The sequence below is a fragment of the Urocampus carinirostris genome, chromosome 5, assembly GCF_059441175.1.
Source record: "Urocampus carinirostris isolate Australia breed hairy pipefish chromosome 5, RoL_Ucar_1.0, whole genome shotgun sequence".
In the NCBI taxonomy this organism is placed as follows: Eukaryota; Metazoa; Chordata; class Actinopteri; order Syngnathiformes; family Syngnathidae; genus Urocampus; species Urocampus carinirostris.
The window spans coordinates 14,740,594-14,766,010 of record NC_142353.1 but is presented as its reverse complement, the minus strand read 5'-3'; the positions used below and the strand labels follow the sequence as shown (position 1 = coordinate 14,766,010).

At 38.6% G+C, this 25,417-nt stretch overlaps 4 protein-coding genes across 9 annotated transcripts in view; 1 reads left to right on the top strand and 3 right to left on the bottom strand.

Moving 5' to 3' along the window:
* Positions 1-256: 256 nt before the first annotated feature.
* On the bottom strand, positions 257-2,001 carry pxmp2 (peroxisomal membrane protein 2). The gene is made up of 3 exons (XM_088334977.1): positions 1,992-2,001; positions 426-578; positions 257-351 (listed from the first exon to the last, which is right to left on the bottom strand). Exons 1-3 carry the CDS (start codon positions 1,999-2,001, stop codon positions 257-259), a joined length of 258 nt encoding a protein of 85 aa, XP_088191103.1.
* An 802-nt stretch (positions 2,002-2,803) lies between these two features.
* unga (uracil DNA glycosylase a) lies at positions 2,804-11,002 on the bottom strand. Its single transcript, XM_088335889.1, has 7 exons — positions 10,834-11,002; positions 9,952-10,152; positions 6,084-6,179; positions 4,262-4,359; positions 4,105-4,193; positions 3,226-3,404; positions 2,804-3,147 (listed from the first exon to the last, which is right to left on the bottom strand). The coding sequence occupies exons 1-7, from the start codon at positions 10,966-10,968 to the stop codon at positions 3,007-3,009; spliced, it is 939 nt and encodes a 312-aa protein (XP_088192015.1). The 5' UTR covers positions 10,969-11,002; the 3' UTR covers positions 2,804-3,006.
* alkbh2 (alkB homolog 2, alpha-ketoglutarate dependent dioxygenase) lies at positions 9,976-15,222 on the top strand. Of its 4 annotated transcripts, none has more exons than XM_088335893.1 (5): positions 9,976-10,176; positions 11,642-11,716; positions 12,778-13,050; positions 14,597-14,795; positions 14,856-15,222. In XM_088335893.1, exons 3-5 carry the CDS (start codon positions 12,801-12,803, stop codon positions 15,160-15,162), a joined length of 756 nt encoding a protein of 251 aa, XP_088192019.1. In that variant the 5' UTR covers positions 9,976-10,176; positions 11,642-11,716; positions 12,778-12,800; the 3' UTR covers positions 15,163-15,222. The 4 variants fall into 4 exon arrangements, with proteins under 4 accessions (XP_088192019.1, XP_088192016.1, XP_088192017.1 ...); XM_088335890.1 differs by having other exon boundaries at positions 9,977-10,181; positions 11,643-11,716; positions 14,856-15,221; XM_088335891.1 differs by lacking the exon at positions 9,976-10,176 and adding an exon at positions 10,634-10,723 and having other exon boundaries at positions 11,643-11,716.
* Positions 15,223-18,473: 3,251 nt separating this feature from the next.
* Positions 18,474-25,417, bottom strand: part of usp30 (ubiquitin specific peptidase 30) — a 16,862-nt gene continuing 9,918 nt past the window's right edge. For all 3 annotated transcript variants that reach the window (XM_088335884.1, XM_088335886.1, XM_088335887.1), the window contains 4 exons: positions 25,270-25,350; positions 24,041-24,260; positions 23,859-23,967; positions 18,474-20,570 (listed from right to left, as the gene is read on the bottom strand). In XM_088335884.1, coding sequence (XP_088192010.1) covers positions 20,318-20,570; positions 23,859-23,967; positions 24,041-24,260; positions 25,270-25,350 — 663 coding nt within the window. In that variant the 3' untranslated portion in view covers positions 18,474-20,317. The remainder of the gene's footprint in view (positions 20,571-23,858; positions 23,968-24,040; positions 24,261-25,269; positions 25,351-25,417) is intronic.

The following is a 25,417-nucleotide window of genomic DNA, read 5'->3' as shown; positions in this document are numbered from 1 at the left end:
GTGATTGTAATTTGACCTTGAAACTCGAAGGACGTGAAACTGTTCAATTTCGTCATAGTTTTTCAAGGCTTGTTGTATTCTAACAAGGAGCAGTTTAGCAAAAATCATACTTTCTGTACCTAAATTTCATTTGCAAATGTTTTGTGAACACGATTTAGTCATGATGGTGTTAATTGGCATATGAGACAAACTGCACTTACTCTGATGATGAAATGATATCACAGTGTAAAGGGTTATATATTCTGGCACTTAAAAATCATACCAACTTGCTTGTTGGTACAATTTCAGGATATTTTCTCACAGTTGCGAGGTAAGCATACAAAAATAAGGCGATCATGTTGGCAAAGAGCACTTATTGCTGAAAGTGAAAATACGGCAAAGATTGGAAACAAAGATATCAGGCTGTGACGAGACCGGGAGACGGCGCTTATACCTTACTGGCACAAAGTTGATGTTGACAAACTGGAAAGGCGTCCAAACTTTCCAGTTCCTTTTCAGAGCAGTCCAGTAACTTCCTTTAATCTTCTTTATAAAGTCCGTTGAACCTTTTGCCTGAGAAGAGATAAGGGGAAAAAGTACTATTCATATCTTCACAATTCAATAAACAAGGGTATCTGAGCTGTTTCTGTTGCACTGGTCATTTATGCACTACAAATATGTGTTGCTCCATTAACCAGTTTCATGTTTACTAAAAATTGCATTGAGGCAAAGCGCCTACAAACACTTTTTTTTAACTAGAGAGAACAGCAGAATCCAATAAAAGTAATACATCCGTTTTTTTTTTAGGCTCATGAGTAATAACTTTTAAAATTTAACAAAAAATATCTGCCAAAACAAACATTTTACCAATTTCAAATGGATACTGTAATATTTGACCACTAGATGTCACTGTATTGTGTTGTGTAACTGAAAACAAGTGCTACAAAGTACAATGGAGAATACAAACTACGGAGACTCAAAAGTGACCAAATTACACTACTTTTCTTATCCTTTTTGCCAAGCCTTTTACAAGTTTTTTCTTTTTGGGGTGAATCTGTAGCAGCAAGATGGTGGACAATTATATCAGCTCCCTCTAAGTGAGGCTCATATAAAAAAAAAATACAAATTTGACTTATGCGTATTTTTTGAATGCATGTTTAAATGATAGTACATGTAATTTTGCTTATTACTGAAATCAATATTGTTTTGGTCAATGATTTAAGTTGTTTTTACCACTATGAAGCATTAAATACACAATATTCCTTAACTGCTTTTTTGCTAAAGTTGAATTAGGGAAAAAAAGATTTTACGCGGGTGGTCGCATTTTTTTTATCCCAGGATAAAACTGGTGAAAGTAAGAAAAGGACTATTTCAAATACAGTCCAAATACCAACCTGAGTCGCCCAAAAGGTTAAAAGAAAAAGTTTATTCGAACGTATCTAAGGTAGACATGTACGTGCCCGCGCCATACCAGCAGCTTAACAGAAGCTGCAAGACGTTTCCGACAGAAGATTGCATCAGCAAGTTGAATATTTTGAAGAAAATTTTATTTTTATGGAAAAAAAATACAATAATTAAAGACCAAAACAGTAAAAACAAAAAAGAATTGTTCAGTACTTTTGTTGCAGACTTTGCAGGTGATCACTGAATGTACTTGACAAAATACACACACTATGTTTTATTCACTGTTAATCAAGTTGTCACATATGTATAGCCCTTGATAACAAAATGTCTCAAAGGACTGCACAGGCCACAATTACACCATGCCCTGATCTGAAACCAACATGCGGGCAAAGAAATCCTCAACATAAGGAAAATAAGAAACCTTGAGAAAGGGCCTCTCAAGTGGTAAGCCCCTTTCCAGGGTGACCAGGTTTCAATAGATTTCTTTTACTGCTGTCAATTATATTCTTGGTTAGGATATTTTTTGTTTTAAGGGATAGCAAATGTTTACTTGCTTTAAATCCCTATTGAATGGACATAAAGTATTTTGGATTCATGTCTCTACTGACCGGGCACCATCCCTAGTTGGTGCATTTTTATACAAATCTGCAATATGTTCAATAACAAGTATATTTCATTGTATACATGTTATCATTAGCCACATAACTAAATCAACATGCTAAATTAAAAACAAATATTATCCGACTCACCATTTCAACAGTCAGACTAGTCATTAGTTGCAGCACTAGTCGTAACTTGTAATTGGCTTCGATTGAACTCATACTGTATTTAAATATTGCACATGTTAGCAGTTAGTACAAGCCTCAAAATACTGTATGTCAAGTGGACCAAGTCATTGTAGTTATAGCAATACTTAAGTGTTGAGATATTGAAATGTGTCCCTGCCTATGTTTAGTCATGAGTGTAAAATTTCCTCATTTATAATCTCTTTATTAATAACCTTTTTCAGTCGTAATTTGGCAACTTTAGTTCTCATTTTGTAGCTGGAAGTGGCCCTGAACACCATATTAGTACTTTTTCAAACCGGTTTTCACTAAGGCTGGTTGTACAGTGGAAGTTTCCACTGCGCTTAAGTTTTGTTACATTTTGGGCGGCCCCGTTAGTATAAGACCAATTGTAAGCAATTTTCCTTGCTGCACTCATGAACTGTCAACAACTACTGGCTGTAACTCATTTGTGCCCAGAATATTCTGGAAATAAAAACCTTTGAAAGATCTGCTCATCGCTACAGCCTTTTTTTTTTATTACGTACCTGGAATTAAACGAACTAGCGTAAGAAAAAAAGGCTGAACATCAAATGCAGTGATGTACTTGTTATAGTTAAACACAACCACCAATTTGAGGTCACAATAGGGACAAATTATAAAGGCAGTAAAACTTTTATTGTAAAAAACATTGACATCTACAACCTCAAATTGTAACGTGCATAACAGAAAAAAGGAAATAAAGGAACTTTGCACAAAGCAAACTCAATGTCCAGTTTAGTGCAACGAGTGTCAACAAATAACTGAAAACGATAGATGAGCTTATTCTGGGGTCTTCGTCGAAACAAAAGGCAGGAGATTAAAATGCCTTCCAGTCAATAGGAGACCTTCCAGACTTCACCAGGAGTTCGTTGGCCTTTGAGAAATGTTTGCAGCCGAAGAATCCACGATGAGCAGATAGCGGTGAGGGATGTACCGCCTGCAGGATGTTGTGTCGTTTCTAAAAACCCCAAGGAATTTCAGTACTTATTTTGATTCTTACAAGAATTGAAGTAATAAAGCATCAATGGGAAGTCACCTTGTTGATAGTGGCCCCTTTCTTCTGAGCGTAAGCTCCCCAAAGAATGAATACAAGGCCCTCCAGGTTCTCACTGAGCCAATGCACCACTGCGTCAGTGAACTTCTCCCAGCCTTTGTCTTTGTGTGAGTTGGCCTGGTGTGCTCGTACGGTCAACACGGCATTGAGCAATAATACACCTGCAGAGAAGAAGCAGATTAGTGTTCTAGCTCGAATGGTGAGAAATTCGATACAAGATGTTGTTTTGTTTTTTAGCAAAAATATCGCTTTACAAAGGAAAATCCAGTTCACAAGCAGTCCCAGAGGTACCACTAGAGACCACCATCTGCTCAGTTCCACCTCCTGTCAGGCATTAAATTTCAGTGCCTTTGGTTGTACCTGTAGAGTTCTTGTATTCCGCAGCAAGTTTGTTTTGGCTGCATCTCTTTAATCACATTTTATAGCGTCTACTTTTTGTCACTCTCAAGGTTTTCCAGAAAAAAAGAATGATGGCAAACGAAACAAACCAAAAAAATAATAGAAAAACATATGCGCGGCGTTTTGGTGACCAAACCAAGGAGTACAATCAGGAAGCAGCCAGTGCAAATTACAAAGCCGCAGAAGAATTTACACAGCACTTAGCTGCAATAATTTGCGAGTGTGATTATATTTCTGTTGCAAAAATTACTATTTGAATGCGTTTTTAGGTATTAGAAAGATGCATTTAATAATTGATTAGAGTTCATTTTGATCCTTGGAGGTCAGAAAAGGGCCTATTAGTTATTAATTTATTTAATGTCGAGAATATGTGCTCATTACGCTATTTGAGCCACACGCACGGTCGTGGAATGACTAAAACTCTTATGTAGAGGTACTCTTATCATTTTCTGCCAAACGAACCTTGTTTGGCCCAGCCACTTAGATCGCCGTGCTTAGGATGCTGGAAACCCTCAATATCATTCACCAGTTCCTTGTACATGTTTTCCAAACTGAAAACGGATGAAATAAAGAAATTGAAAAAAGGGAATTGAACAGAATTTTTTCCAATGAAAATAACCTGGGCGGTGAAGGCACTGGTCTTTTGACACTGAAACACAATCCATGAGCTTGGTTTGGACCATGATACGGGTCTTGACCCAGGATAACCACTTTGACCTGAAGGCAGAGATTAAAGGAAAAACAAGTCTAGCGAGAATCCACCAGAACAAAGCCACAGAGTTTATACTCTAGTTCACCAATTTTCTGGCATTTTTATTTTGTCATGGTTGTACAATAAAATTAATTTTCTATGAATAGTTATTGGCTTTTTGGTTTGTTTAATGATCCATTATTCGCATCTCAAGTGACAGGGAACACGTGTACTTTTAAAAAGGAATTGGATAATGTTTCCATATTGCACAACATAAACAAATAAACATGTTCCACGTAAACCATTTTTCCATATCTGTTGAAAAATATTGCTTAAAATTATAAAATAAAGTCATGTCACATTTATTCGTATAGCCCTTGATCACTAAAAGTCTCAAATAGCTGCAAAGGACATTATTACAAAATAAAATAAAGGTTTACTCATTTTGGGTTATATTGCTCCTATTTTGCCAATAATTTTTTTTAAATGAGCAAAGCATGTTTTACTCCGAATGTGATTATTTCACACAATTTACAATATTTTTTCCAAGTGAAATGTCTCAATATCAATTTACCCTGGTAGTAGTACACAGACGCTCCCCTACTTACGACCATTTCACTTACGTCAGACTGTAGATTACAAACATTTTTTCGGGATGTCCAGAAATATCCGGACATTGCTGTAAGCTATATTTTGTATTGTGTGCACCTTTTTCAGAGTACAGGACAGTACTGTAATGGTTTTTTTCCGCCGCTACCGACGTGTGGTGGCGTTGTGACAGGTCACCCAGCATCCACCCCGAAGAAGAAATCCAGCTTCTACTTCCGGGTTCGTGTGTAAACATACTGTACTAAATCTCCAGCGTATTAAGAACTTTGACATTTTTATTGTTTAATATCTCGTGCATCCATTCAATATGCTTGGTGTAAAGTGTAAAGAAGAGGTAGCCGTTACTTTTGAAATGAAAGTGGAATAAGAAAGCTTGATGCGGTTGAGAAAATGGTCGGAATGCTTTTCGGACACTTTTTACCACGGACGACCTCTCGAAGCACATCTTCAAAAGTAAGTTACACTTGACTTTATGTTTATAGAGCATATTATTTCATTATTTTTTTATTTTTTGGTACAAGCAACTTACGAACGTTCGTTCGTAATAGGGCAGCGTCTGTATGTGTGTCTAGTTTTAACAGGCTGAAATAATAAGTAGTCATTTTGTTAGCAAATTATGTGATATTTTTAGATTGTGCTTGGGAAAGAAATCGCCTGAACTTAACCATTTAATAAGTATTATATTTTTTTGATTTGTTTTTTTAAGTCACCATACAACCATTTGTGAGGCCCCTTCTCAAGGTTTTTTATTTTCTTAGTGCCGAGGTCTTGAGTTTTTCAGTGCTCGCATGTCAGTTTAAGCTCAGGCGATGGTGTCATTGTAATCCTGTGCGGTCCATTGAGACCTTGTGTGATTAAAGGCTATACAAATAAATGTGACTTGACTTGTAAAAAACCTAACTATTGCCTTAACCTTTTTTAAAAGCCGGCTCAAATTTATATTGCCGATGCATTTCTTTTGACCTCCTCAAACAAACTTCAAATGGACTAACTTAAAAATGTGTAAACAAACTAATTTAGCAGTCATCTTAGTTTCATTTTACAGAAGGCTCTACTGCTAATGAGACATTGAAATGTAGCCATTGTTATTTATCTAGGACATCGTATGTGATTAATGGAATGAATTTTGGGCGGGACTCACATCTCCGACTTCACACATCTGCGTCCAAGTGAAGACATGGTCAGAAGGCGGGTACACGGTGTGAACTTTCCTTTCCTCATCAACAAACTGCATCAACTAGAAGGGTTAGGGGAGAGAGGTCATCGAGTTATTAAAATGCAAGATTAAACCACAAACTTCTCTATTTCAACATTTCACAATGGACAGACAATACGAAGGACCAGATGTCTCAAACTCGCGGCCCGGCGGGGCAATTGATTCCTGCAGGAGGACAATTTGAGGCCCCGGCTTTTACATTAAACTTTAAAGGGACAGTGTGTATTGTTAAGAGCTTTTTGGTGGTAAAAAGTAATTGGTTTAAAAAAAAATGTTGATTCAAAAATAAGCAAAATATATTATGATATAAACATTGATTTATTTATGGGTAGAGAAATTTGTGTTTATTTGACATAACATGAACTAATTGTACAACATCATGCTGGCAAGGGTACCTGAAGCTTTTTTCCTCTGTTTTACTCTTCTGCTTTCTTTCTTTTTTCCCTTTTTTGCCGTTCTCTTTTTACCGTTTTGTTCTCCTAGTTTTATTTTTCTTTCTTCGTGAAAGGCTGAAAAACTATGTTTTTGTGAGATCGTTCACAATTAAATGCATCTTGAATGCGACTTTTAAGGACGAAAATGACAAAATGAGCCTCAATGCTCCTAAGTAAATGCAGGAGGGAGACAAATTTTAAGTGGTATATTGATACGGGACAAAGGCTTTGGCAATAATAATATTAGATACATACCAAATCATCAAACGTCACACAGTAAATGTGCTGAAGAATTAACTTTTGTCTGGAGAGCACGTTTCACAGTTTTGTTGAATTTTGTCTTAAAATATATGGTGTGGGTCCATTGAATTTCCTTCTCAAATCTGCGTTCAGGCTCCAAGTGTCTGCACCATACAACACAGTCGGCACAATCACACTCTTATACAGTCCCCTCTTAACATCCATACTCATACTCTTGTTGCTCATCACTCTCCTCAGAGCACCCAAAACCTTACTTCCTTGATTCACTCTGTGCAATACCTCGCACTCCATTCCACCAAATGTTATATATATATATATATATATATATATATATATATATATAATTTATTTTGTTTTTATGGCTCTTTCGGGTCAAAAAGCACATCTATGAATGCACTTTGACTGTTCACACAGAAGTCCCACTCCAAAAGTTCCGATATGCATCAGATTTAGGACCACGTATGAATGTGGTCTGTTTTGAGAAAAAAAAAAAAAACAACAGATTTGCTCCGTTCAGCCGGACTTTAACAGATCAGATACAGGTCGCTCCCGTGCAAAACAAATCTGATTTCCTTGCACTGTGAATACATACTAGGGCTTTAAAGCACTTGCACTACCCATTTTGGATATATATGGCATTTGCAGAGGAAAGTAACAAAATCATGCAAAAAAAGCTATCATAAAGCAATGCCAAATTTTGTAAATCAAGACACTTAAATAGTTAAAAAAAAATGAATAAATAACACAACAAGGCGTGCCATAATTGCACTGAAGACACACCCTGATAAACTTCCAGCATTAGTCAATTACTTTTGTACATTATGTCTGTGCCTGACTTGTATAATGAAAGGGTGGTGAAAAATTAGTGATTGGGCAACTTTTTCCTGGTACTGAGGCCTGTGAAATCAAAGTTAGGACAAGTAGACTTAACTAACCCTAAGAATTATAATGGATATATTTCAAATAAAATATAGATAAGAAAAATAATAAATTATTTTATACAAACAAAGTTTTGTACACAATTTCAATATAGCATCTACCTTTCGCACTGGAGAGAAATCTTGCTGTGGTGCACAAAAATACTCAATTGGAGTATTTTGATATAGGTTTTACGACTTTTTTTTTGTGTAATAAAAATACAGAACATAAGCAAAGATCTGTGATATGGCTGAGAACTTTCTTATTGTTTTCATTCTTTGAGAAACAAAAAGTCCACATTTTAAAAATAAAGTGTAATATTTCCTAATATTATATGAAATAATACTTAGCATTGGCAATCGTATTAACCATGTCAAATAATGTAGTTTAGTTTGACATTATTTGGTCATTAATAGAATAGAATAGAAGAATATACCTTTATTGTCATTGTTACAAAATGGGTTAACATATTGTGACAACGAAATTGGGCATGACACTCCAGTTTTACACATTCACAGTGAGGTATGAGCCAAGAAGATAAAGGAACAGAGAAGATAAGGTAATAAAACAAGGGGGATAAGGCTATAGTTATAATTTACATGGTATTTACACAAGAAATGTCGGCATGTGGGATGTTACATACAGTTGTTATCGTGATACCGTTGGTATCGTAAGGGTTGTGCAATATATATATATATATATATATATCTCATCTCATTAGCCGTACCGCTTATCCTCATTAGGGTCACGGGGGGGGCTGGAGCCCATCCCAGCCATCTCCGGGCAGTGGGCAGGGGACACCCTGAACTGGTTGCCAGCCAATCGCAGGGCACACAGGGACAAACAACCCATTCACTCATTCACACCTAGGGACAATTTGGACCGGCCAATTCACCTGAAATGCATGTTTTTGGAACGTGGGAGGAAACCGGAGTGCCCGGAGGAAACCCACGGGGAGAACATACAAACTCCGCACAGGAAGTCCGGAGCTGGATTTGAACCCACGACAGGTTCCCATGACATTAACTGTGCCGCACAAGCGCTAACCACTGCGCCGCCGTGCTTATATATATATATATATATATATATATATATATATATAATATATAGTAAAATGAGTACAATAATCCTTGAAATAAGCAAAACTATTCTCCAGTGGGGCGAGAATTCACAGATTTCTGAATAGCATTACTATATTACATAAATTATTTCCATATTTAAAAGGAATAGTCTTCTGAATAGCTTTTAATATTAACTACTTATATATTTTTCTGAATAATGTCATTTAACAATTGATCATTTTTATTTTTCGAATCTCACCAAGGTTCCTTTGCATACCCCCGTGGGTGCAATTATCCTCATTTGAGAACCAACGAGTTTAATAACCCTAACTAGTGAACAATTATGTTTACATGTAGGAAATTGTGTTTAAAAATGCTTGTGTGTATGGTAGTTACATACCTGTCAACCCCCAACGGCTCCATGCCCGTACAAACTGTTGTATTTTCCCTTACAAAATACAAAATAATCTTACACTCTATATATTTTTTTTTTCGTAATGATGCATGATGGGAAATCCCCAGGCGGCAGACGCATGCGCAAAGTAGCATCAAACTGCTCGCTTCGTTTGCAACGGAAAAAAACGATACCGAGAGGCTACCGCGGCGAACTTGTTTGACTTGATTGATTTGCCGTTTCGTGATAGTCCGTGTGTACCGGATGGTACCCATAGTTGACATATTTGCGTTTTTCCGTACAAATTTTCTTGTACGTCGTACACGTATTAAAATACATAATAAACATACTTTGTACGGCAAAAACGTATAGGTTGACAGGTATGTAGTTTGAGCAGTGGCACAGGTTTAGGTCTTGGCATTTTATTTTTTAAAGTGATAACATAATATTGGTGGTGACACGTTCCCTCCGCCCAAGCCAAAACGACATCTTTGAAGTCATGCATTTTGCTTATTAATGGAATCAATAGGTTTGTTGAAACTGAGTTTTTTTTTTTTTTTACCCCTTTGGGTACGCTATATAATACACACTGGTCCTTTAATGTTACCGCGCAGCTGGCAAGCAGCCTCCATGCCTTCCCTTGAGTTTAAAACTTTTTTGGAGGTAAGAATAAATTAATTTAACCCATCTCCATTTTACAACTAATTGCATGTTTTTCAACTCACCTGTTTAAAATAAGGTTTGCCGAATTCAGCAGCCAGCGCCTTTCGCCAGCTCTCCCCGATTCCAGCAGGGATCCAAGCGGAAGCGAGCTTCTCCATCGCCGCTTTCTTGTTCCGGGAGATTCTGTCCAGTTGCTCCGGAGAAAGAGTCACCGTCTGGGGAGTGGAGGGCTCCGGTTCCACCGCTGAGGACTTGCGCTTCCTCTTCATGGTTGGAGTCACAAAAAGCAAGTGAGGTGACAATACGGAAGGAAAACACCTGAGCGATCGTTCCACATAGAACAGTGGGCTGCTTATGAATGCAGCTATGTTTACGCTGTTGCTTGGAGGGAAGTACAAATCCCAAAACATTATTTTAGCCTTTTAGAAACGCCTTTTGCATGAATTTTTATTTAAGAAAAATAATACATTTTATGTCGTAGCGCCTTTCGGGACAACCAAAGTCGCTGTACACAGATTATAAACCAGTTATATCAATTAAAAATAATGTAAAACAGAAGGAAAAAAATGCAGTAAATGTGTGGGGTTGAGGCAGTTTATAGTTGATAGGCAAGTCTGAAAGGGTGGTAGGTTTTCCTATTCAAACAACGAAATCTTGATTCGGGACTAATCTTTTAGTCTCGGTTGCTTTATTTTGAAGTATTTAAGCGAGGATAAAGTGTTCCAACAAAACTACTTCCGGTTTTAAACTAGCACGTGTTTTCGTAATATTTTGAAGACGGGTTGTGAATTCGCGCATAAAACTTCAAGCCTGCGCCTTTTCATGTCAAAAGGTCGGCATGTCGGGAAAAATGTATCGCTGAAAATATTGGTTTAATCTTAATCTTGATAACCGGAAAGACAACGAAAGTGCATATAAACAAATACTGAAGAAACAAGGCTCACCGAGTTTGGAGCATCATGCTCTACTTCATTCAAACCTTTAGATTTGCTTTTAGAGACCGGCGAGAAAAACGACTGAATAGTTTTTTGCCGGATCATGATCCCGTTCCTGGAGCAAGACCCTAAACACGAAAGCATGTGGCAAGTCAGATGACTACTTATTTCGCGCCAATGTGCAGTGACGTCACTGTGATATTCTAATGAGCTGGGAGGCGTTCAAAATTCAACGGTGTTTTCGTTACTGTTACTTTTAAAAGTGCTCGTGCTATCCTACAGACAGCTTTCTTGGTGGCTTGTTATATTTCACTTCAGCGACAGGCTGCTGTCACAGTCTTGTACCACGGACAGACTGAAGAGATCTTTTTTTCCTCATGCCATGAGGCTCTTTAACTCCACCCGGTGGAGTAAAGGCCCATATTCAACCACCCCCCCACATTGCATATTACCGTAGTTTTATTGCAGTGTGTATTCTATGTAGCACTATCTAGATACTCTATATAACACGCTTCATTGGGTACCAACACGTCACATTGGCTATTTGTATATTGTATTCTTTTTGCTTTATTATTGTTTTGTTCTCCAGCGCAGGGATACTGCTGGAAGTGTGAATTTTCCTGCGGAGATGAATAAAGTATCTATCTATCTATCTATTTTCTAATTTTCTTTTCATCAATGAGTTTTATGATTGCGTTCAGGCTGCTGTACTGCCGCATTCTGTTTTTAGCACGAAAATGAGTGCTAAAAAGCACAAGGAAGATTGCAAACCACGGACACTCAAGGTGACCTAAACGTTCTTATTTTTCTGCTCGGGTTTTCTCGAAGTTTGAAGGTCTTTGGGGATACCCGTAGCAGCAAGATGGTGGGCGATTATGTCATATCCCGCAAGGTGAGGATCATGTTATGCAAAATAAACATACATTTCTCAACCTTACGGCTATTTAAAACCAAGGTATATCTACTTGATAGTTTTTGTATTTTTGCTAGTTATTTAAATCAATATCCTTTTGTCTTACAATTACATATTTTTACCACTATGAGACACTGAATAATGCAGACTGTCCCTCTGGTGCAGTCTTACCTGATGATGTGGTGTTTTTTTTGTGGCACAAGGGCTCAGTGGTTAGCACGCCGAGTTCCACGGTTCAATTCCAACTATAGCAGCCTTCAGTGAGGAGTTTGCATGTTCTCCCGTTCGGGAACTCCGGTTTCCTCCCACATTCCCCCCACAAAACATGCATGTCAGGTTAATTGGCCGGTCTAAATTGTCCCTTGGTGTAAATGAGCGAGCGAATTGTCTGTCCCTGTGTGCCTTGCGACTGGTTGGCAACCGGTTCAGGTTGTCCCCTGCCCACTGCCAGAAGATGGCTGGGATGGGCTCCAGCACCCCCGAGACTCGAGTGAGGATAAGCAGTGCAGAAAATTGATGGATGATATCTTTTCAGAACTTATTTTGTGTCTTATTATGCTGTAAAAGTGAATCAAAGGTAGGCAAAGGGGCTTTTTAAATCACATGTTATTCTTGCAATTAAAATAAAATGTAAAAAATAAAAGGTCAGATGTTTCCTTGTCAGACGCTGAGCTCCAGTGTTTTGTACATTGACTATTGAACACGGCAGACTTTTTTTGACGCAAGTGACCTCATTCATTCTTTGCGGATACCCACATAATCAGCGTGTACAGTGTACACCATTCTTCCTGCTTTTGGTTATTACTACTTAATCAAGGTTAAAGGACAATTGTGACAAGTTTCACGGGCCACATTCAATTACATGATGGGCCAGTGAGCTAATTTGGTTCAAATTGGTGACCGTTTCAAGCTGAAAGCAATTTGAAATGGACATTGATCTAATTTGTGCGCTGAAATTATCAAGATGTGGTTTTAATGCTGCACGTAATGGAGAAACCAGACTTCTAATTTCGCAATTTGTCACACATTTGTGCCAACAGATGTAAATTTTCACTTCAGTGCAATGGAAAAGTTTGTGCATAAACAAACATGCAGCGACAACACTGAAAGAAGTCCACCGAAGAAGTTTAAATCGGAGGAGGTAGAAGAGAAGCAAGAAAGATCAGATTCTCAAGAGGAGGACTTCTCTGATCCTGTTCCCTGGCAAAAAATAGAGTCAGACGGTCTGGACTGTGACTACGCTTTGCTCTTCACCAAGCAGGAAGCAGACCACCTTTTCCAAAAGCTGGAGGAGGAGGTGGTCTACTCAACTGGTGAAAATCATCTCATCATGCTCTGCCAAGATTTACCGCATTTTCTGCATTAAGTTTATTTGTGTATTACCATTGGGCTCTTTATACACTTCTGCATGCAATAATGCACAGGTGTCAAACAGGCGGCCCGCGGGCCAGATCAGGCCCGCTGAGGGATTGAATCTGGCCCGCGAGACAACACTCAGAGAAGCGCAAGAGAAAAACAAGCTGCAGGTTGAAATATGTCAACTTGATGTTTCCAAAGCCAGCTGCCTCTCACAAAGACACTGTACTTGTATTTATTTATCTCTTTCTCTCTCTCTCTCTTTTCCACCCCTTTTCTCCCACTCTCTGTCTCTTTGTTGTTCTTTTGTCTCTTTATCTCTCTGTGTCTTTTTAACTTATTTTGCTCTAACTTCTTTTTTTCCTTTTTTTCTCTTTTCTTTTTCTCTCTTCCTACCCTTTGCGCTTTCTTTTCTCTTTTCTCTCCTTCTGTATTTCTATTTCTCTTGGGATTCCTTTCTTCCTCTCCCTTTCTTTCCCCCTCTCTCACAACTTCTCTTTTATCTCTTTTGTTTCTCACGCTCTCTCCCTCTCTCTCTTTCTTTGTCCCACCCTCTCTCATTTTCCCTCCCTCTTTGTCTCATTTCTTTATCTCTCTTTTTCTTTCTCTTTATTCTACTAGTCCGGCCCCCGACAGAATGTTTGTTCTATCGTGTGGCCCCTGAGTTGAAAAGAGTTTGACACCCCTGCAATAATGCAAGGATTAATCAATTGATAAGTATTACTGATTAGAATCACAAAACAATGTTTGAAACTGGAATTCAAACTGTATTGCAACAATGAGGGCGCTGGCACTTTACCGCTAGACCACAACCAATGGTATAGATGACATACGAAATAGCATAAAAGCTCATTATCACACTTTTTTAATGGTGCCAGAAACAGATTTGCATAGTGCATTCTGATAGGTTAAAGAATCCCTCCACTTCCTCACCTGTGCGTAAATAATACATACTATTTAATACGTATACTTGCATGGAAGAGCTTGTAAAGTACTTTGTTTTGTTTCCGTCTTTCGTACCGTTATTTGCACACAGGTGAAGAAGTTGACAGTGTTTAACCTATCAGAATGTACTATGCAAATCAATGTTTATGGCACTGCGAGTAAAATAGGTTTTCGTATGTCTTCTGTACTGCAGGGTGTAGAGTCTCATCTCCCTGACTGCAACGACCAGGATTCGCTCAATCCCATTGCATATCACAAATTGGGACTTGGGCCAGCAATTATTATCTATAGATGAATCGTTGCACAAATATGGAAGTATACCATAACACTTTGCTTGGGAACTTACGCCAATATATATTGTATGTATTTCCAATCCCTCCCACCGTATTCTGTGATACATAAGCTGGGTTATAAGGCACACTGGCCAATTTGGTGTTGAGTTGCGCCTCATAGTCCAGAGCTTTCAAATTTCTGGCCAATTGGCTTTTTTTAGGTGTGCTTTATAGTCCAAAAAAATGGTAAACGAATGTTCGAGTGACTCATTTTCTTCTAATCCAGGTGAGGAAGCAACAGTGCAAGTTTTTGGAAAGGTCTACAATGTACCCAGGAAACAGGCATCATATGGGGATACAGGTATGATTTATACTTATTCTGGAGTGGCACGTTCAGCATGCCCGTGGACTCCCACCCTGGAATATATCAAGGATTCCATCACCAAAGTAACGGGACATACGTTTAATTTTGTCCTGATCAACAGGTAAGATATCTAACAAGCACTGTACAACATTGATGATACTCATCTGACAAATCTTTAAAGGTACAAAGACGGGCAAGATCACATGGGTGAGCATCGCGATGACGAGCGGGAACTCGACCCTCGGGCTCCCATCGCTTCGGTCTCGCTAGGGGCCGCACGACATTTCGTGTTCCGCCACAAGGATTCGCGAAGTAAACGTGGCGGTCGGCAACTCCAGCCTGTCAAGCTGGTGCTAGCTCATGGAAGCTTACTTCTCATGAACTCCCCCACCAACATTTTCTGGTACCACAGCCTTCCCGTTCGGAAGAAAGTCCTCCTGCCTCGAATTAACCTCACGTTTAGACGCATCATGTCCACCAAAAAATGATAAAAACCATCACCTTATCGAAGATTAATAAAGTCAGTTGCGGAAACAATCTGAATTGTTGGATTCGTCTGTAAAATGTGTCATATCTAGTGACAGGATGTCAACTCCTTTTGACTTTGGGGCCAGATTCAGACTTTCTGTTCTCAGGTGGGCCAGATCGATAAAAGAATGTTAACTCCAAATTTTTAGATTTGTTCTTCAGTATTATACTTGCTCATTCAGCCTACATTAGTAACTTACACTAGATATTACAATTTTAGATGACAAGGGGTATTTTATAAGCATAACATATTTATTCAAAAAACATGGGGATACATTTTTTTTTCATGTTTGGTACTGATTATGTTAACTGATTAATTTAAACAGTTGAGTGAATGCAGTTACAAGTGACACCTGTACCAACTCAACACTGCCCTCTAGCGGCAGGAGAGAGCGTTTGGTTTGCATTTATTAAAAAAAAAATCATAACTTTGAAAAGAAATGACCTAGGCAACCCATCCTTTTTTGACAAACTCAGAAATTTATGGTGGATCAAATTAAATCATCTAACTGGCCTGATCCGGCCAGCGGGTCATATGTTTGACAAGCCTGATCGAATGCCATCTTGCTATTAACACCCTGAAAAATAAACAGCTGATAGCTAGCAAAATCTAGCTCAAGTGGCAAGCAAGAGGCACCAGCTATCAAGTTCTAATCGGAAAAGTTAACAAAAAAGCTAGAAAAAGTACTATACAAGCAGTGTATCAGTTTTCGCATCAGCATAGAATAGAATAGAATAGACCTTTATTGTCTTTGTTACAAAATGGGTTAACATATTGTGACAACGAAATTGGGCATGACACTCCAGTTTCACACATTCACAGTGTGGTAAAAGACCCAAGATAAAGGAACAGAGAAGATAAGGTTATAAAACAAGGAGGATAAGGTTATAGTTGTAATTTACACAAAATTTACACAAGAAATGTCAGCATGTAGGATGTTACATACAGTTTGGTATCGTATGGATTTGTGCAATATGCATTTGGTGCAAAAATGGTCATCATAGTGCAAAAAATAGTCAACATATGCATTAAGTGAAAAAATAGTCATCATAGTGCAAAAAAAGATAGTCAACGTTGTGCAGGGTGAGCAGTAAACATAGTGCAGTCAACATTGTGCAGGAAACATAGACATGAGCACTATTTACGCTCGTATGAGGTAGTGTTTTTGCAAGAGCTTTTCACTTTTTTGTGCGTTGTGTGTTTAGGGTGGTAATGGCTCTGGGGAAGAAACTGTCTCTGAGTCTGTTTGGTTTTGTTTTGTGTGACCTGTAGCGCTTGCCGGAAGGCAAGGGTCTGAACGGTAGGATTTTGAGGAACAATACAGGAGGCCCAGAACTGCAGCAGGGGCTTTGGTTTCGCCCTGTGCAACTTAGGCAGCAGCTCAGAGAAAGTGTAAATAGTTTGCTTCAGTGTTGCTTAGGCACACTTTTGTCAGAATACATAGCCTTTGCCGAATTAACGACAATGTCAAGAATACTCTGACATTCAACCTCTCAAGAAAAAGTTCACCTCCTCCCTCAGATGTGCAATTAAATAGGAAGGAAGGAAATAATCAATGAAAAGAAAGGGAATCTACCGAAATGGGATGGGCTCCAGCACCCCTGCAGGTGAGGATAAGCAGGTCAGAAAATGGAAGGGATGGAATGGTTACCAAGAAGCTTTAAAAAGTAGCAGCTAGTTACCAAGTACAATCTGAAGAGTAATAAGGTGCTGTTGGGAATTGTCAACTTTTTTTTTTATCTGGCGCCATCTCCTTGCTTAAAGTCATGTTTGTAACATATTTATCAAGTGCAGTCATTTCCTGGATGTGTTCAAATACCGGTAATATCTTTTTTCATCTTTTTGGGGTTTGGCTAAGCGTTTGGACTGTATATGAAACATACCTTTTCTTACTTTCACCATTTTCATACTACAATAACAAAAATGTGATGAGTATAAAGTCACTTTCCAACCTCTGCCCTATCCATGCTTTTCCTCACTAATGTGTTCCGCGTCCCAGAGCAGCGTTGCTAAAAGATAGTCAAGCTGGGGAAAAAAATACAAAAGCTCTTTAAAATCTGTTGGGCATTGTTAACACATACTTAATAGAGGAAAAAAAATCTACTTTCAACTGTTTAAGGACACCTCAAATGATACAACTCAACTTTAACAAAGGCAGTGAGGTAGCAAGTACTGACTGAAGCAGCTCACAAAAGCAGTAAAATGTTTCTGGAGTGGCTGATAAGAGCAAACAACAAAAACTAGTTGGGATTCAAACAAAAACAGCTAGTAATAAGTACAACTGACGGATAGTAGGAGTACATAGCATAATCTAGCATGAAAAAGGTAAGTTAGCCTCGATAGCAATAGTTCAATGAGCACCCGCAGGATGCCCGAATGTCGGAAAAGGCTATTGTATGGAGTCAGGAAACAGCTGCAACTACCACTACTATAGTGAAATTTTCCACCAGGTAGCTGTAGCAGCAAGAAAAACGTGTTTAGTTGGTTAACCAACAGATGACACCTGAGGATACACAGCAACACATTTCATATCAAGAAGCCGTTCTAGAATATTGGCGAGAAAAATATGGAATGACGTGGGACAAAAATACATAAGATAGCGAAACTATGTAAAATCAATACCGAGGGATTTTTCACACTGGACAAAATACAAAATAATAGGTTTCTTGTCAAGTCTTGATTGTCAGTAAAAAAAAAAAAATCGCCACTAAATGTGGGTGTGCTCTTTTTACCAACTTTTTCCAATAAAGAAAGTCACATAAAATTAGTCTCCTGAATAGTAGAGAAAAGAACTTAAGCACGAGCTGAGCGAAGCCTGACCCAAACCGGAACCGGAGCCGCCCAAAATCCCCCCCGACTCCTCACAAATAAAATGTGAAAATTCAAATTGGTTTGTTGGCTGGGTCCCACAAACCAATTCGATCGGTTGAGTTCGGGCTGGGTCAGGCTTTAATACCCACGGGCCAGGGTCCTGTTATGCTGGATATTTTAAACTTGATCTTAACTCTACCAGGTAGAGTCTGAAAATAAATATTGAAATGTGCGGTTACTAAACCTTCTTTGTGTTTTCTGAGCATGAACAGCGTTCCAAGAGACAGCTGTGCAAATGTCAGTGAAATACAAAAATCCTGTTCGCATTGTGCGCGTGTCCAAGTCCATTAATAACAAGTGTACCGTCATTTTAAGGGGAAACATAATAAAGTAGCCTATTAACAGTAAGTTCTCCATTTTTTAATTGGTTTGTATTGTATTGTAATCATGAGCAGGAGCTTCTTGCTTGATATAAAGCGTGTAACATTTATTCTTTAAACATCATAATACAATCACCTCTATAACTCAAACCAATCACATTAATATACAGTACAAAAGTGCAAATACTTTCAACAGGTCTTTACTCTGCTTTTTTCATATCTGGTATGGAATTAGGGAAACGGCAATGAGTGGTTAAAATATTGGGAACTTGTATAGAAGCCATGTTGAAACATGCAAGTTACAACTTGTCATCACGACGCTTTAGCTGGATGCCATGTTTATTCTCTCTTCCTGATCTTTAACTTTGATTTATGCCATATGGGATTTTGTACATCGACGGACGGATCCAAAAAACTGCATGATGTACAGAAGAGCATTTCTAAACTCATTCAACGCCAGACGTTTTTCTCAAATTGGTAGAGCAAGTGCTAACCATTATATGCCATGACTAATTTTTGAGGCCAACAAAAAATCGTTTTAGGCATACATAAAGAAAGCTTGAACCCTGATCTTTCATTAGAAAGCTTTTACCATTGTTGAAAAATACTCGTCTCCCCAAAAACGTTTGAGAAAACACTTTTTTTTTTAAATGATGAATGGTCTGCATTTATATAGCGCTTTTCAAGTGAATGAAGAAGCGCTTTAAAATGTGCTTCACACTTACCCAGTCACATTCACACTCACACCAATAGGGGGTCAGCCATGCAAGGCGCCTACCTGCTTATTGGGGGCATTAGGGATTCAGTGTCTTTTTCAAGGACACTTCGACCTATAACAGGGAGGAGCCGGGAATCAAACCTGCGACCTCTTGATCCCAACCTCCTGAGCTAATGCCGCTCTAGGTGCATTTCAAGCTGAACTTTCACTTCAGTGTTTTTTTACATTTTTGATGTCTTCAATATCTTACCCGTACTTTCCAGCAATACAAGAGCACTTTGCAAGAACCTTTCAGCGCTGCTGAGGAGTTATGTTTGTCCATATCTCCTGACACCCACCTCACTGCTGCACTACACCTACTCGCCATATGGGGCCGCCCACATACACTCACTCATTCATTTAAAGCTATTCTCGCCCTCTAATAGTGATTTTTCATACTAAAATAATTCTCAAAGGCTTGATAGTTACTGATGAGTGGCGCCAAACCCTTTATAATAGTTTTTTTTTCAAATAAAACAAGTAAAAACTATTTTTATGTTTTACATGTTTATACGTTACAGCATTGAATGAGTATTACCAATAGGACTTTGCTGTGCATTCTTACTGTGTGGATGGTAGGGAAGTAGGGAAATGACAGTGAGTATGAGTATTATAATGAGTATTATAGCACAGTTAAAATACTAAAAACTTGTGGAGAAGCCAAGTGATGACATGCTAGTAACAGCTCGTCATGACGAAGCCTTAGCTGGATGCCATGTTTCTTTCTGACCTTTAAGGTATGCTATAAGTGATTTTGTATATTGACTACGGATCCAAATAACTGCATAATGTTCAGGAACATATTTAACAATATTAAAATGATTATAAACGAAAAAAAGACGAGTTTATGAAAGATGATTTCGAGCTCTGAAAAAATAAAACCAAATTCCGCTCCAACTAGTATTTAAACCATTAAAATGACTTTTTCATACATAAATCCCACTGAGATTTGAAACAGCAACATACAATCAGACGTGTCGGTTTGATTTTCATTGCAAACCAGTCATGTCCATTGTCTTAGAAGTCCCCTGCTTTGGATAAAGCAGCAATAAGCAATGACGTAAAGTCCTTGCTCTAGCGCTAACACACACAACAGTCGAATGATGAGCACGGTCCACCACACTTTACTTTTGGGTCCATTCATGACGTTTGAACGTAGAGGTCCCTCACAGTTCCAATTGCGACTGGGCGCTCGGTTTTTGGACTCTCTCATAGAAGAGCATGTAAGCATTGGACGACAGCACCTCGTGCAGGCTGGCTTTCCGGACCAAATCGTCTGATACCCAAAGCCACTGGGAGACGTACGACGAGGAACTGCAAGAAGGGCGGGGGCTGCGACGGTATGTTAGAAAATGTCCCGAGTGCATGTCGCCAAGGTGAACCAGAACAGCCGTGAGTTGGAAAAGGTACTCAGTAGACCTGGCAAGAGACAGTATGTTTGTAAAATGTTCCTGGTAGAGCTAACAAGATCATATACTGGACTGTCTCAGAAAATTAGAATATTGTGATAAAGTTCTTCATTTTCTGTAATGCAATTAAAAAAACAAAAATGTCATACATTCTAGATTCATTACACATCAACTGAACTATTTCAAGCTTTTTATTATTTGAATATTGCTGAATTTGGCTTACAGCTTAGGAAAATTCAAAAATCCTATCTCAAAATATTAGAATATCATGAAAAAGTATACAAGTAGGCTATTCAACTAATCACCCGAATCATCTAATTAACTCGAAACACCTTGCGAGGGTTTTCTGAGCCTTAAAAACACTCAGCTTGGTTCAGTAAACTAAATCACAAGTATGGGGAAGACTGCTGATCTGTCTGCTGTCCAGAGGACCATCATTGATACCCTCCATCAGGAGGGTAAGACACAAAAAGAAATTTATCAAAGAGCAGGCTGTTCACAGAGTGCAGTTTCAAAGCATATCCACAAAAAGTCTGTTGGAAGGGAAAAATGTGGCCGGAAACGCGGCACAACCAAGAGAGATGACCGCAGCCTTAACAAAATTATGAAGAAGAGCCGCTTCCAGAATTTGGGGGAGCTTCAAAGACAGTGGGCTGAAGCTGGAGTCCAGGTATCAAAAGTCACAGTTCACAGACGTGTCCGGGAAATGGGCTACAATAGCCGTATTCCCATGGTCAAGCCACTTCTGAACTCAAGACAACGGAAGAAGCGTCTGACTTGGGCTATGGAGAAGAAGCACTGGACAGTTGCAGAGTGGTCCAAAGTCCTCTTTTCAGACGAAAGCAAGTTTTGCATTTCATTTGGAAGTCAAGGCACCAGAGTCTGGAGAAAGGCTGGAGAGGAGCAAAATCCAAGTTGCTTGAAATCCAGTGTGAAGTTCCCACAGTCAGCAATGGTTTGGGGAGCCATGTCAGCTGCTGGTGTTGGTCCACTGTGTTTCATCAAGTCCAGAGTAAATGCAACTGTGTACCAAGAGATTTTAGAGCACTACATGCTTCCATCTGCTGAAAAGCTCTATGGAGATGAGGATTTCATTTTCCAGCATGATCTGGCACCTGCCCACAGTGCCAAAACCACCAGTAACTGGTGCACTGACCATGGCATCACTGTCCTTGATTGGCCTGCTAATTCCCCTGACCTGAACCCCATTGAGAATTTGTGGGGTATAGTTAAGAAGAAGATGAAAGACACCAGAACTACAAATGAAAATGAGCTGAAGGCCGCTATCGAAGCATTCTGGGCATCAATAACACCTCAGCAATGCCACAGGCTGATTGCCTCCATGCCACGCCGGATTGATGCAGTAATCCGTGCAAAAGGATTCCCAACCAAGTACTGAGTGCATCAATGGACATTTTCAAATGTTTGATTTAGTTTTGCTGTTATAAAATTATTTTTTTACTTGGTCTGAGGAAGTATTCTAATATTTTGAGATAGGATTTTTGAGTTTTTTTCAGCTGTAAGCCAAAATCAGCAATATTCAAATAATAAAAGGCTTGAAAAAGTTCAGTTGATGTGTAATGAATCCAGAATGTATGACATTTTTGTTTTTTTAATTGCATTACAGAAAATAAAGAACTTTATCACAATATTCTAATTTTCTGAGACAGTCCAGTATATATATATATATATATATATCTATATATTCTTTATGTACAGTAATCCCTCCCTGTATCGCGGTTTACTTATCACGGTTTTGATACTTTGCGGATTTGTTCTGCAGCGGAGAACACATAGCAATTACTATTACGGGGGCGGAGGGTCGTGTGTGCGTGTCTGTATGTGCGACTGTGATAGGCTGGTGTATGTTGTCACTCAAACGGATGGAGCAGGTGCACAAGTCAATTTGTCCACTCACCCAAAAAAACTGCAAAGCACGGCTACAGAAAGTATTTTAGGAGCTCGTCACATTGAAAAAACATCCAGTTAAATCAGACTCAAAAATGCCAAACACCAGCGCTTGTTATTGGGTCCGGGAAGAGACTGAGGTGGCCTCGAGAAAGAAAGAAATAGCAGTGTTGCGGGTCTGGCCTACTGCTACTGCTACGCGATAAGCCACCCCTGCCAAGCATCTATCTTCTAATGCTAGATCTATCTCGCAAAGCAAAAGAGTACTGTACACTAAAACTTGGGAAAATCTGTCTTAATGTTGATAGTTTGACAATGAGGAATTCAGAGTGGAACATCGAGTTAAACATCCCAAAAGAGACAATTTCGAACAAAAAGAAAAACAGGACCTGATATAGTAATTTAATGTATAATTTTACATTTTAGTTTTTAGCGGGTGGAAGTTAGCAACCAGATCAAGACTAAAATATCTATGTGTATTCTACAGTAATACTTATGGGGGAAATTGTTATTAAAACACAAAAAGATAGAAGAAAAAGGTGAATTACGATGAATTATTTAATTTCACTAAATGAGACATAATATAATGTTTTAAAATTTTAATCTCTATTAAAATATATTATGCTCAACTTGTAATCTATTATTTCCAGGGATGGACAAGCACAGATGACAGGAATCAATGCCAATATTAGTCTTTTTTTAATATTGGTACACTAATATCACCTGCCTTTTACTGGCTAGTTAACAATGATCAAATTTGAAATGATCAGAAAGGAACATAGCAGTTAAATAAATGCAATATCAAACGAAAACATGATGTTGGGATATGAATATAATTATTAAAAAAAAAAAAGAGGAAAGGGAATTCCATGTACTTAAAAGGGACAGTGTGTTGTTTTGTGCAACTAAATGATAAAAGGAACCCTCGTTAAAAAAACACAGATTGATTTAAATAAAAAGCCAAAATTCATGAACTATCATATATCATATTTTTAACAATACTCGTAAGTCGAGAAATTGTCCTATGCCTGAGTTTTTCAATAAATTTGTCTCTAGCCATATGGGGAGCGTGATTCCTTCCTGAGCCAATCTTGTAAGCTGACCATGGAAGCACGCGCCTCCGATGGAAGGGCTATCAAAAACCTAATTTCCGACCCAGATTGTGTTCTTTTCTTTATCCTAATACAATCTCAAGTTTTAACCTTGACAACTGTAACTCCATCAAAAGGAGGTATTGGTATGGATGACTGCTCGAGATTTGAGTATTGGTATTATCCTGAAACATACTCAATTTTTTCCCAACAAGTTATTTTAAGTCCCACAACCCAACCGCTAATTTCAGGTTTGGAATGGAAAATATAATTGCGTCAGGAAACATAAGGCAACTTACCGGTAATCAATTGTCAGGCCTGGCTGAGTGGTCCCAAAGGTAGAATGTAAACAGAAATATGAACCGTTTGCAGAAAGTTTGTTGTTGTTGTTGTTGTGATGCTCTGCATCTGCAAACCAAATCCAACGTTAAAACCAAAGTAGGTAACAATAGAAACGGCAGGATGTCGATTTTGACCGTACCTGTGCCACCTTTAACAGCAGGCTTTTCCATGTTTGGATTATTTACAGTTGGATTTTTCCCTGAACAATTGGCCTGCTTACTTGTCTGAATGTAGTTATAGTGTTTGTAGCGGTCCATTGAGAGATACTCTGTAAACTGAACATGCTCTTCTCGTTTGATCGGGGTTCCTTCGCTGGACCATGTGAGTCGTTGCAAATGGATGCAGAGGCATTGGGGTAGCTGACAGAGGAAGGATGGCTCATCAGAATAGACAACACTTTTTCATTTTGAGTACAGTAATCCCTTGCTTTATCACATTTTCCATTCACGGTTTCGCTACTAAGTTCATTTTTATCGTGCATTGTGTTCTGCATTCTAATAGTCACTCCGCCTCTTCTCTACCTCAGGGTTCCCCCCAGGATTTTTCCATTAAAATTGAAGACATTTTAAGACATTTTCAAGACCACATCCTATATAATTTCAAATAAATCTTGGACTTATTCTGGCGGTAGACGGCGTTGAGTCGTGAAGGAACCCTGTGCCCGAAGCCATTCGGCTGGCGGGAACTTTGAAGCCCTCCCCTGCACCAAAGGAGAAGGCAAGGTATTGCGTACCCGACGGCTGAAGTTTGGTTTGCAAGGGCAGTTGGACCACACTGATACCGAGGGGGGTACTCGTAAACTCTTGCGATTTGTTTTTGTGTGAACTTCACATCTGCACTTTCGCATGAAGAAAACATTGCAATGCGGACTCCTTTGTGCAATGGTATGCCCCAGCGGCAGTGTTTTGTTAGCGACGTCATGTTATGACACACGAGTTTAATACAGTTCACTTGAGGATATGCTAGGGTTCCCTGCCTCATTATTATTATTATTATTATTATTACAAACACATACACCTGAGTCACTATTTGTTTGACTGTACTTTGTAATTTTTTTTCACAATTATTTCACATTTCCTCCCATTCAATAGATTTGTTCGGGTCCCGGTGGACAATACTATTTTCCATTAGTTCACATCGATAATTTCCTAGGACAGAATGTTTATTGTGAAAAAAAAAAGTTTAAGAAGTACAGAACTCTTGTTAAACAAACGTTTGAGCATGTAAATAGGGTTTCTTCTTCTGTTCCAATGTATAAGAGTATTTATTTGTATTATAACTGATTTCTACTTTTGCCTATCATGGGTTCTTTTCGGAAACTTAAACCCCGACGAAAACGAGGTATTAATGTACTGATAACCTCATTACCTTTCCCAATTTAAGCTGCTTTACAAATGTTGTCCGTTGACTTTCCAGAAGTGTTCCATTGAAAATTGTCCCTCGTTGCAGCTAAAATGAAAAAAACATGAGCACTTAAAGTGTTGACAATCTACATGTAAAATGAAAAAAAAAAAGT